The sequence below is a fragment of the Crassostrea angulata genome, chromosome 1 (genome assembly GCF_025612915.1).
Source record: "Crassostrea angulata isolate pt1a10 chromosome 1, ASM2561291v2, whole genome shotgun sequence".
In the NCBI taxonomy this organism is placed as follows: domain Eukaryota; kingdom Metazoa; phylum Mollusca; class Bivalvia; order Ostreida; family Ostreidae; genus Magallana; species Magallana angulata.
In genome coordinates, this window is record NC_069111.1 from 40,850,919 (window position 1) to 40,862,692 (window position 11,774).

At 33.9% G+C, this 11,774-nt stretch overlaps 2 protein-coding genes across 2 annotated transcripts; one reads left to right on the forward strand and one right to left on the reverse strand.

The window, feature by feature from the left end:
* The first annotated feature begins 21 nt into the window (after window positions 1-21).
* LOC128192461 (polycystic kidney disease 2-like 2 protein) lies at window positions 22-2,306 on the forward strand. The gene is made up of 4 exons (XM_052865151.1): window positions 22-166; window positions 446-774; window positions 1,246-1,702; window positions 2,143-2,306. The coding sequence occupies exons 1-4, from the start codon at window positions 22-24 to the stop codon at window positions 2,304-2,306; spliced, it is 1,095 nt and encodes a 364-aa protein (XP_052721111.1).
* Window positions 2,307-2,569: 263 nt separating this feature from the next.
* On the reverse strand, window positions 2,570-11,613 carry LOC128169819 (kelch-like protein 18). The gene is made up of 11 exons (XM_052835881.1): window positions 11,419-11,613; window positions 9,106-9,236; window positions 8,788-8,928; window positions 8,350-8,548; window positions 7,995-8,155; window positions 7,734-7,870; window positions 7,388-7,495; window positions 6,952-7,066; window positions 6,650-6,754; window positions 5,199-5,310; window positions 2,570-4,357 (listed from the first exon to the last, which is right to left on the reverse strand). Exons 1-11 carry the CDS (start codon window positions 11,527-11,529, stop codon window positions 3,962-3,964), a joined length of 1,716 nt encoding a protein of 571 aa, XP_052691841.1. The 5' UTR covers window positions 11,530-11,613; the 3' UTR covers window positions 2,570-3,961.
* Window positions 11,614-11,774: the final 161 nt, after the last annotated feature.

Sequence of the window (11,774 nt, forward strand, 5' to 3'; positions counted from 1 at the left end):
ACACGAGCTTTTTATGACTGGATGAATAAAACGTTTATACCGGCGTTTTATCCCGTGGAAAACTACGCTGGGGGATCTCTGAGGGCCTTGGAACGTCAATGGTTTAAGGATATGTCCGGCATTCGTGTTGGGCCTGCTCGTATGCGACAAGTTCGAATGAAAGAGAGTAAGATTAAGATCCGATTTCCATTCAAAAACGTTTATTTAATTCTTATGTATGTGTGTGATCATTTAAAAATTAAGACTGTATTATTATGATTGAATACTATGCCAGTTATGTCATTTATACCTTCAATATCTACAGCAGATTAAAGATCTAGATGTTATATTATATGAGGGTGGGCATTATATTTCAAACGAATTTAATAAGGTTTAAAATTGTTGGTAGACATGTTGAAGCTGGATGGGGTGCGTGGTAATTAATATTGATTCCTTTACTATCTAGGCACATGCTCCTACCATAAGCTGACCTGGCCGTACACTTGTGTAGATTCATACATCAAAGCTGAAGAAGACAGAAATGCATACTGTCTTGGCTGGCAGGAATACAACAAGGTATCCTGCGGTGGGTATGTTTACAAATACAAATACTACACTTCGGATTCTTGGACATATGTGGACGCTAGCGACATCTGGGGCATGAACATCAAAGGAGAATACAATTCTTACGGTGGGGGTGGGTATATTCTTAAATTTGTAAGAAACAGAGAAAATGCTCATCTCTTACTAGAAGAACTTCTGCGGTATGATTGGATTAATCGTCAGTCAAGAGCGGTTAGTTTGGAATTCACTTTGTTTAACCCTAATGTGAACTTGTTTGGATATGTCATTCTTCTCGTAGAATTTACAGAACTAGGCAGCGTGTTAACATGGAGTAATATACATGCGTTCAAACCAGTATTAAGTTTGTCATCACTCAATTCCATGGCATTGCTCTGCTATGCAACATGTATTGTGTATTACATATATCTGCCTTTTAATGTAATTTGGAATTTCAGTGTCTTTGGGTGGTCTGCATGGATAAAAATGCCATGGAACATCGTGGATTGCTTAAGTATCATTGTAGCTTATTCTGCAATAGCAGCATTCATAATAAGGATGGAAGATACGAATACAGCTATCAACATGTTTTATGAGGACAAATCGACTGGCGCGAACCGATTCATTAATTATGGACATATCGTAGTTTGGGATACTGTTTTCAATGTACTTTTGGCGGTTCTTGTTTTTCTATCCACTTTGAAGATCTTAAAAATCCTTGGATATAACAAAAGGTTCACAGAAATTACGGCCGTCATAAGTAGAGCCGGCAAGGAACTGTTGACCTTCGGAACGCTACTGATCACGTTGTTCTTTGCTTTTGTGTCCTTTGCGTACCTTCTCTTTGGTTCAAAACTGGTTGGTTACAAATCCATGTTTAAAACCTGTGTGAGTCTGGTCAACACTTTCATCGGAAGAAACAAGCTTCGGACACTGGTCGAAGCCTCTCCAACTACGGCCGAGTTCTTCTATATGGCATATGTTGTCATTGTAATCATGTTTATGCTGACAATTTTTATGTCGATATTAAATAGCAGCATCAAAGAAGTCAGACTAGAGACCGCCAAGCACGCAGTTATGTTTGGAATGATAAAGGTCCTGAAAAAGACATTCAGAGAGTTCTTACAGCTGTTCTACATACCGAGAAGGAAGAATCAAAATAGTAAGTCTGTGTTATATCGTGGATTCTTTTCTCTGGGGACACAGATAACGTCTTTATTATCAAAAAAGCCATTTAGTTCAGTCGTAAAATACAATTTCAAATTTAATTTTTTTTTTCAATGAAATCTGTTTGATAATGTGAAAAATAAATTAAAGTTTGCAAAAGGACAATTTCTAACTATATTCAGTTTTAAATATTTTCACATGGGATAAGAACAAAAATTATTGCCTAAGTTTTGGTGGTATCGGGGATAAGAACAAAAATTATTGCCTAAGTTTTGGTGGTATCGAACCCACAACCCCAAAAACGCAGTTGCTTTAGCCATTGAGCCACTTTAGTCACAACTAAGTGCGTTGTTCAAATGCTATATGTGACCTTTAATTAAAGAAGAATTTTATGTTAACAGCAGTAAAGTAAATGATATATTTTTTCTGATTTAGAGATAAATGTTTCGGAAGAAGTTGCTGATGACGTGGATTTAAAAGCCACATTGCAGTCAATCAGACAAACCTTAAAACGGTATGAGAGAGTGTATGTGGATGACACTGACAATCCTTCCTCGCAAATTGTTTCATCAAAGGAAATGAACGCACTTCTTCCCTGATGAAATTGCATGTGCAATATTACAAAATAAATGTAGTTTTTTAAAATATATATTTTTTAATAATGTATCAGTTGTAATGATTAGAATAGACGTGCTCTTTATGAAATCAGTTTTCTTCAGTCCGATGTACAATTTTACTCCAACAAAATGAAATATATGTAGTTCGGCAACGTTTTTTACGTCATATTTTTTTCTTTCTTCTTAATAAACAGCTATAAAAAGTTATTCTTAGGTGAGTCTTCTGTTCAATACGCCAAAGAAAATTTCAAATTGTAAAAATTTTATTAGTGAACACAATAATAGTACAATATAAAAGAACAAAAAGTAATTGAGTTAGAAAGAAAAACACAAATGAGTTGAAAAATCATAACAGGATTTCGAGATATTAAATCCCACTTAATGAATGCTATGAAATATAAATGTTTCAAAAACTTATGTACACATCAAATATCTGATTTGACTAGAAAATTTGAGAAAGTGGAAAACAGGATTTAAAACTAGATTTGTTTCAGAAACGCTACTGCTAGCCTGCTTGGAATGCAAAAGTTGTGAAATTGTCAGGTTGTAAATTTTGAATTTAATGGGTAGCAGTAAATACAAAATTTACCTGGTAAATTCAAAATTTACAACATGACAAAATGGCAGCCAAAAATCTGAAAACCAGAGAGGTACACCAAACAGTCGCAACAAAAGTTATAGTTACGGAAGCTTGGCTTGACAAGGCATTGGTACATGTACACTGAATACTAGGACTGATTGATTGAAATAATGAAAAGTTCTGGAGAAACTGAAAGCTTGTCCATTATTATGGTGATCTATATAGATCAAACAATTTTACATTCTTGTGATAATCAAAAAAACAAACATGATGGCATGGTCTGAATTGATATTAATATTGCACAATAATGAAAACAATATAAAATAACTAAACTACAACATAGAAATCAATGCAAAAAACAAATGCAAACAAAAAATAAAGTGTTTCAACAACGATTTTTTTTCTTTCCTTTGCAGAAGTATTTTCCAAGTTAAAATACCATCATTTTTACAAATAAATTCAACCCAATCACAACAGAATGTATGCCCATTTCAAAACCAATAAACCTTCTACCAAATATGCAAAAAGTAGACTGAGTATTCAATATCTTGACCTCAAAGTATTATTCCATACATGCGTAGCTTTTAATATCAGAAGATCTTATAACAGGTCTTCTCACAAAGAAAACATGGGATACGTACACTTTTAATAAAGTGTCCCTCCTCCTATAGCTTCAAGTAATTGAAGTCAATTGGTTAAAGGAATGCAAACTTTAATAAAAACCAACTTTGCGTTGGGACAGTACGATCATAGCTTCTTGATTCAAAACTAGTAGAGATCTATTTTCAAAAAATTACTCACAGTATTTATCAAAACTGCTTTTTTATCTATCACAGCCAGTATACTAGGTTTTGTATTTGAAGGATAAGTATATGCTATATACACATATTTCTCAACACATTTCAATCACACACTGTACAACACGAAATCCTCATACAGTCACTTAAATCCACAAAAGAGCCTGCAAAACTCCCTTGCATCTAAAACAGAATCTTCATACATTCAACACATTTTGACAAGAGACAAGACCATACAACCATCACACCTTTCAACATCCTCACCCATCAAGGTCAACTTCGACAGGTACCACCCCCACACCCACCCCTCCCTCATGTGCACACATGCTCTGCACAAACTTCCAAGTGTCTTTCTCGGGGTCGTACATCTCTACAGAGTTCAGATTAGCCAGTCCGTCGTAGCCCCCAATTGCGTACAGTTTGCCATAGGTAGCCACTAGGGCTACCCTGCTACGCCTGACCCTCATAGAGGTGATGTAGGTCCAACAATCCTTCACGGGGTCGTAACACTCCACTGTGTTGAGGAATACCGAGCCATCGTATCCACCTGCTGCATACAGTTTACCGTTGAGGGAGACAACTCCTAGTCGACAGCGCTTTGTTAACATGGGAGTGACATAACTCCAGGTGTTTGTGGCGGTGTTGTACTTCTCCACCTTTATAAATATACAATGTAAGAAGTTGACGGATACATGAATGAAGGAGAAGGCCCTTCCATAATTGCATTCAAATTCATTTCAATGCTTTTTGTGACTTGTAAATATATGACTCGACATTTATGAATCTAAAATGAATATTTGTGACAACATCTTTAGCATTTGAAAATTTCCAGCAGTTATTGATTTATCTGTTTGCATGCACATCCAATTTTCATTTTAAAAATCTACTATATTTGAAATTTTTAAAAAAATCCAAACTTATGAAAAATGCTGTAAAAAAGAAGCTCTAATACATGTACAATGTAAATGTAAATATATTCAGTAGAAAGTGATATTTTTAATATCATCTATACCAATATCTGATATGAAATTTTGATCATCAATATTATTTGATAAAGAGGAGCAAAGAAATATAAAAATTAATGTTGACCTGTTATTATAAGAATACACACAATTCATTTATAAGAAAAAAGTGGCTAAAGAGTGGCTAAAAAATGGATTTTTAAAAATTTCTTTTACAATTTTAGGAGGGTTAAAAGCTTCAATTTATTACCGAATTTGTTAATTTGCTAATTATTTATTTGATAAATAAATTCATCAACTTTATTCATCATTTATTGTAAAAGTAGAACATATTACACTGATTTCAATTTCACTGTTCACAGTCAAAGCAATAATACTTTCCATTTCATTAGACTCCAAATATTCTTTTTTTTTTTATAAAAGTGTACCATACTGGTTTAAATTTAATTGGTCATGATCAAAGTTATAAATCATCATGATTTCCACAATGATTCGACGCATGCAATAATATAAAGCAAGTCATGTAAGATCTTACAGAATCAAATATAGAAAGTCCATCATGTCCACCACAGGCATATATCTCTCCATCCAAAAATGCCACTCCAGCTGCACTCCTGTGCTTCAACATATTGGAAAGAAGAGTCCACCTGTTAAAATCAAGCAGATAGAATCCATGTGAATAATGTTTCCCAAGCGTATTCTGAAGTAAATCACACACCGCTACCTGTACATGGAATGATAATTGAACAGAATTCCATTTCCTCAGTTTCATTAATATTTTTAACCAATTATCAACAAATACCTGATAATTCATGCTAAAAAAAATTTTTAATTTTTTATTCAATTCTGTGACTACAGAAAGGTCAGCAATAGAAAACCTCTTCTTCATTTCAGTGTAACAAATTTGTGATACAACTATACTTTAAAATCATTTATATTCACAGGAGCCAATTGTGTGGCTTGTCCAAAACTTTAAGGTTTTTTGTTAGGATGTAATTTAGTTCATTAACTGTTCAGGGTTCGACACTAACTTTTTTATGCATTAGTCCAGCCGGACTAATGCCTGTTTATTTTAACTAGTCCGTAGGCAATTTTATGTGCCCGTCAAAAATAAATTAAAATGCATTACCGTATTTGCCTTATATATAGTACGGAGTTTTTAAATAGAATTTGTAAGAAAGGGGTGCATAATATACACTATAATGTTTTTCTTACAGGTGTTGCACTTGTTTAGTTGTATTGTGCTATGCAGTACATAGCAATGAGCTGCGTATTCTTTGGTGTATGCCGCCATTATAGATGTTATAAATAGATCTATGCAAATTAGATCCAGGCTATGAGCTACCTTGTTCTTTTCATTATCTAAGTTCTTTAAAAATCTGTTTAAAATAATAAGCAATTTATCATAAGTTATTTAAAGTAAAACAATTCATTTAAATTAAACAACTCGCAGGAGATTCGTTTTGAGACCTTTATATTTTTAAAACACATAAGCGTCCCTATCGAAGCTGTTGTTGTGAACACGTGTGCTTGTCACCTATTTTCTCGGACATCCCCTTACGGCAAAGAAATAATTAAGTCACCCATAATATCCTGCATACCTCTGTTGTTTTCGCTCGGTAACTCTATAATCACTGCAATGTATCATATGCTAGATAATAAAAATATAGTCAGGGTTTTCCATTAAAATGTCGACAATCACACATCGTTAATTTACACATTTTTTTAGCAAAACTTTTTATTAGTCCAACCGGACTGACTCGACAGAAATTTTGTTAGTCCATATGAAAATCTATTAGTCTGTGACTAACGGACTAAGGTTAGTGTCGAACCCTGCTGTTTCACTAAATTATTCACTATTAACATGTCAATCTTTTAGTCAGGTTTCCTAAACATCAAACGAATACGGTTTGCTGTATGGTAGAGTGAAATGCATAATAGCAAACCATCCCCCCCCCCATTCCCGCACCCCTGTACATTACTTACACATCTTTCTCTGGATCATACACCTCCACTGTCTTAAGGGAGGATACTCCGTCATATCCTCCACAAACATACAGCTTTCTGTTTATTGCAACAGCTCCAAGAGCACTAAAACACAATCCAAACCAATTTATAAGTCTATAATAAAAAATTGGTTTATAAATTATATATATTATTAATAAATGTAATTATCAAGTAATCTCTATCAAAGATTGTTTTAGTGTTCATTGACATACCGGTACGCAACCAAAACAATATCCTGGGAAAATGAGAGTTATAACACATAAAATTCTCACAACTCTTACCTTCTCTTGCAATTCATTGATGCTACTTTCTTCCATTTCTTGTTACCCTGATGAAACACTTCCACTGTACTCAACCTTTCCTCTCCATCGAATCCACCTATTGCATACAGCCTCCCTATAAATATACAGCACAACATGTGTACATGTACATTGACATTTGTACATTCATGTTGAACTTATTTTTTTTTTTTTAAATAAGTTCAACATGAATGTACAATGTACATGTCCAAATGTTTTCTACATTCATGTACATGTAGGAAAACCTGATTGAGCATACAAATTATTCTCTCTCTCTCTCTCTCTCTCTCTCTCTCTCTCTCTCTCTCTCTGCGCACATGCTTTTAACAGTGAAAATACCTTAAAAGTTATAGTTTGATTAAAATTACCAAACTCATTAGCTAGACAACTGGTATGAACATTGTTAGTTATTGTTTACCATTCAGTACAGCTACGCCCACCCTGCTTCGCACTGTTTTCATATCTTCAGCCGAGTTCCAAATGTTTGTAATGGGGTCGTAACACTCAACAGTGCTCATTGAATCCCCTGATGATAACAAGACACAAAATACACATAAGTGATTCAAATATAAAATAATAACCAAATATACTGGTACCTTAATTCATCATCAAAACATGTAATAAAAAAATTCTAACACCAATAAATACAACTTTTACTCAATCTTACTAAACAGCATCCACTATACTAACTCCTGAAAAAAATTTGCGAACTGCAAACAATGTACAGAGTGAATATTGAGTCCCTGAACTGGTCTTTTACTCACCTGATGATGTCAGGCCCCCTACTGCATAGATCAAGCCAGGTACATCAGTACAACACCTGGGACGAATCTTGAAGGTCTGCATCAATGAACGCCTCTCTGGCATCAGATGGTAGTCCTTAGCTTCATCCAACAAATCTCTGTCAAAACATGCAAATTTGTATTCAATCTGTTCTTAAGTTGTACATAAATGCCTATGAACTCTAATTCTACACTCATTCCAAAGATCTGAAATTGCATGTATTTCATGTACTACACAATTACCTGCATTTGAGACAATTTTTCACGAGGTCCTCTGTAGCGACTCGATCAGATAAATACTGAGGAGTCAGTAAAGGCAGCCTGACTTTCACCATCAACTCGGGCATGGCTAACTCCCTTATCTCTTTGTCTCTTTTAATCCAAGTTAAAAGGGCTTCAAAAACCTACAAATACAAAACAGTAAAATATGACTTTAATTTTAATAATACAAATCTTCAATTCTGCAGATATTTTCTGATTCACAAGTGGTTAACACCTACAAATGATCAAGTTTTATATATATTTTTTAAATAATAAATTACAATGAAGGAAATCATTATATTATTCAAAACTCTGGCTGTACATATTTGTAGCTCACCTGTTCCTCTGATTGTACATTGAGCTCATCTCGAGATATAATCTCCATTAGCTCAGATTTGTTGAGATTTAGAAATTCATCAGTCGCCATAACATCTTTGAAATGTTTCTGGATGTATTTATTTGCATATTCCACTAATGACTGGCACATAAACTGGTCCCCAAACGATCGGATTCCAAGAACATTTGTTGGATGTAGACTGAAACAAACAAGACCTTTAATATACAGTACATGCTTAAAACTATTGTATACATTTTGCAATTGTTGAGTTGTACAGATAAACAATTGGTACCCAGTTAATTAATAATAACATCAAAATATTGATAGATGAAATAAGACATACAAGTATTGACTATCATTACTTTTCTGAAATTCATTATTATGCTTTTTCTAATGAATATTACTGATCAATTCAAAAGTTATGCAAGATACGTATACCTCTTTTTGAGAAAGTCACAACATGCCTCTTTGACAGACTGTAAATGTAGGAAGCTGGCTCCAACCAACAGTGACTGGACATTGTTAGAGTCAATCTCTACACTGCCATTGTATGCAAAATTCACCAATGCCTCCAGCGCACTAAAATACAGCAATTCAAATACAAAAACATGCAATTTTCTGACATTGTCCCAAGTAAAACATTATATCCAAAGGAATTCCTTTGTGTAGAGAGAGAGAGAGAGAGAGAGAGAGAGAGAGAGAGAGAGAGAGAAATAGTAAAACCTTATACAACTTTTTAGCACTCTGTCTGAATACCTTGGGTCAATGCCCTGCATTGTAATTTCATTTTGTTTGGATTCCACCATGTCATGGGTAAACATAGCATGAAAATATGGAATACTGGCAGCTAGCACAATCCTATGTGCTGTGAATTTTCTCTCTCCAACCTTTGAAAACAAAAGTACAAACTAGTAATGGCAAGAGTGAAGAAAAACACTCTCAATAATTCATCAAAACCAACCGTGTATACACACTGTAAGCATATAATGTTGAGTTACAACATATACTGGTAAAGAACGAGACCTTATGACTCCTATGCCCACACTCAATATTATCTGTGACATTTCAGACTGCTCTGATCTGTATCACCAGATACAATGTAACTCAAGTGGTAGAGCACCTGACTAAAGATTTCGGGGTGCAAGTTTCAATCCCGGTCTGGTCCATCATTATTTACACCATCACTTGACAATGGTATAATCAAGTTTATCTTTCTTTTGACTTTGACCATTAAGGTTAATGTCAATTAATGACAATGTAAAGATTAAAAGAATCAATGATCAAGGTTTGTGACAGAAGGAAAGCAAGACTGATGAATTACCAGGTTTTTAGCAATTTGCCCTATATATCTTCAGTCAATATTTTTAGACCATGTGGCTATATTACCATTTCTGATTCACTTCGAAGAAGCAGATAAAATATTGACAATTATATTTTTCATTTCTATTGTTTCAAATGCTTAAATAGGTTGTAAGGTATATTAAATGGCCCATTAGAAATTGGACGTCAGTTCATTCAGTTGTCAAGTCTCAACTTACAACAGTGCTCATAATTCTTTTTGCCATGTTTTTAGAAATACCTTTTATAATCATAGAGAACAATAAATTTGAAAAACTAAAACATTTTAAGTTCAAATCGTGAATTTGTTTCTTAAACATACTGATATATCTATAAATCTCCCCATTTACTCAAGTAGGTATATGTAATACTGTTGAATCATTAAATTCATGGGGGCCAATTTTCGTGGATTGATTAAATTTTACAGGTTTGTGGAGATGTAATTTTGTGTATTCTCTTATACTTACAAAAGGAAATGTGACTTTTTAACACTAATTTATTAACTATTTATTATTTGCACCCACGAATTCCACAAAAAATTGAGCCATCACGAAATCGAATGATTCCACAGTATATACCTGAACTGCACTCTAATTCAGTTTGACAGTTACCAGTACATATTACATTTATGCTTTCAATTGGCTTTTTACATACACAAACCTTATATTTAGTGATTTATTTGGCCTTATGATTTGTTAACTGTAGTTTAATTATGAGAACAATATCTTTCGTAGTCGAAATGTCTTAAATTTAGTACAATTTCACACGTCATTAGTTACTTCCTTAACTGTAACACATCTGTTACATGCCCTGCAGCTATATTGACTTTAACATTCTCTGGCTCTACTCCATGCGGTGTATCAATGTATGGCTGATCTATTGATTAAACATGGCTTGAGGAGCCTTTGACATTAAATACTCTTTAAATGATTTGATTATCTCTTCATGATATTTATACCAGTACACAAAATATAAGTTATTATTTTAGTCTGTCTCAATTAAGTTAATATTGTTTAAATCTGTTACATCTGGATGATTTGAATAAAAATAAAGGCATACCTGTGAAAGAAGTAATGCTGTATACAATTGAAATCGATGAAAGGGAAAACATCCAAAATATCTTTACTGATATATTATCATTTTTTACTCGAAAAAAATCACAGAAACAAAAACAAATTTCATATGGAGATTTATAATGGAAAATATTGACATATTTTCTCCATGCAGAAGTCACATGGAGTACCTTGCACAATTTTTCAAATGATCATCTGGGTGCTTTACAATGCAAAAACCCTGTAGATTCTTTTATTTTTAGCCGTGTATTGAAACCTGATAAGCTAGAGGCGTTTCAAATAAGAAATCTTGGAAATGTTTCATACTTTTGAATAAACATCGTTTCAACCCTGAGGTTATTATGATCATCAAGTAATTTTGAAAAAGGTGAATCGATGATAATTTGGGATAGAGTATAGTTTATATCGAAGTGAACCACTTCAATTTAAAGACTTGATTTCCAGAAAACCTGCATTTGGTTTTCAATCCAAAGGCTGGGTCTTCATAATTAAGTAGAAAAAAATCAACATGTTAATACAGCATAATCTCGAAAAGAAAAGTGGGTGTATGGACAACTCTGGAATCGGGTGTCAATAAAATATACAATACTAAACAAGTTCACAATGTGTCTCTTTTTTCATTTCGTGTAATGATAGATGGCGGGACAACACTCCTCACCTTTAACGTGACATCACAGAGCTTCCCCTGTCTTCGTATATCTTCAAACATAGGAAATGCACATTTAGGCAAGTCCTCTTTAAGAAAACGAACTACAGAGTCCTCTGCCATTCTTTTCAGCTGTTATTTCTCAAATTGCATCCGTAAACCTTCGACTGAATCGACATTCGACATTTATGACAAGGGAGGCGTTCGGTTAACAGCAAGTCGTTCGTCGGCTCTCTCGCTTTATTATTGCCTCTGGAAAGGGGGGGGGGGGGGGTCTTCTGTCTGTCATATACGTGTTACAAAAACGACCCATCTCTGTAGTAAAATAGAGTTAGTTAAATTCAAAATACCTTTATGATAGTTTTGAG

Excerpts from the sequence above, each read along its gene's own strand:
- LOC128192461 (XM_052865151.1), top strand. The coding sequence starts at position 22 with ATGAATAAAACGTTTATACCGGCGTTTTATCCCGTGGAAAACTACGCT. Across the intron at positions 167-445 it reads ACAAGTTCGAATGAAAGAGA|GCACATGCTCCTACCATAAG; the intron begins GTAAGATTAAGA and ends TTTACTATCTAG. Across the intron at positions 775-1,245 it reads TTAATCGTCAGTCAAGAGCG|ATCTTAAAAATCCTTGGATA; the intron begins GTTAGTTTGGAA and ends TCCACTTTGAAG.
- LOC128169819 (XM_052835881.1), bottom strand. The coding sequence starts at position 11,529 with ATGGCAGAGGACTCTGTAGTTCGTTTTCTTAAAGAGGACTTGCCTAAA. Across the intron at positions 7,067-7,387 it reads GGGCGTAGCTGTACTGAATG|GGAGGCTGTATGCAATAGGT; the intron begins GTAAACAATAAC and ends GTATATTTATAG. Across the intron at positions 6,755-6,951 it reads TCAATGAATTGCAAGAGAAG|TGCTCTTGGAGCTGTTGCAA; the intron begins GTAAGAGTTGTG and ends ATTGTGTTTTAG.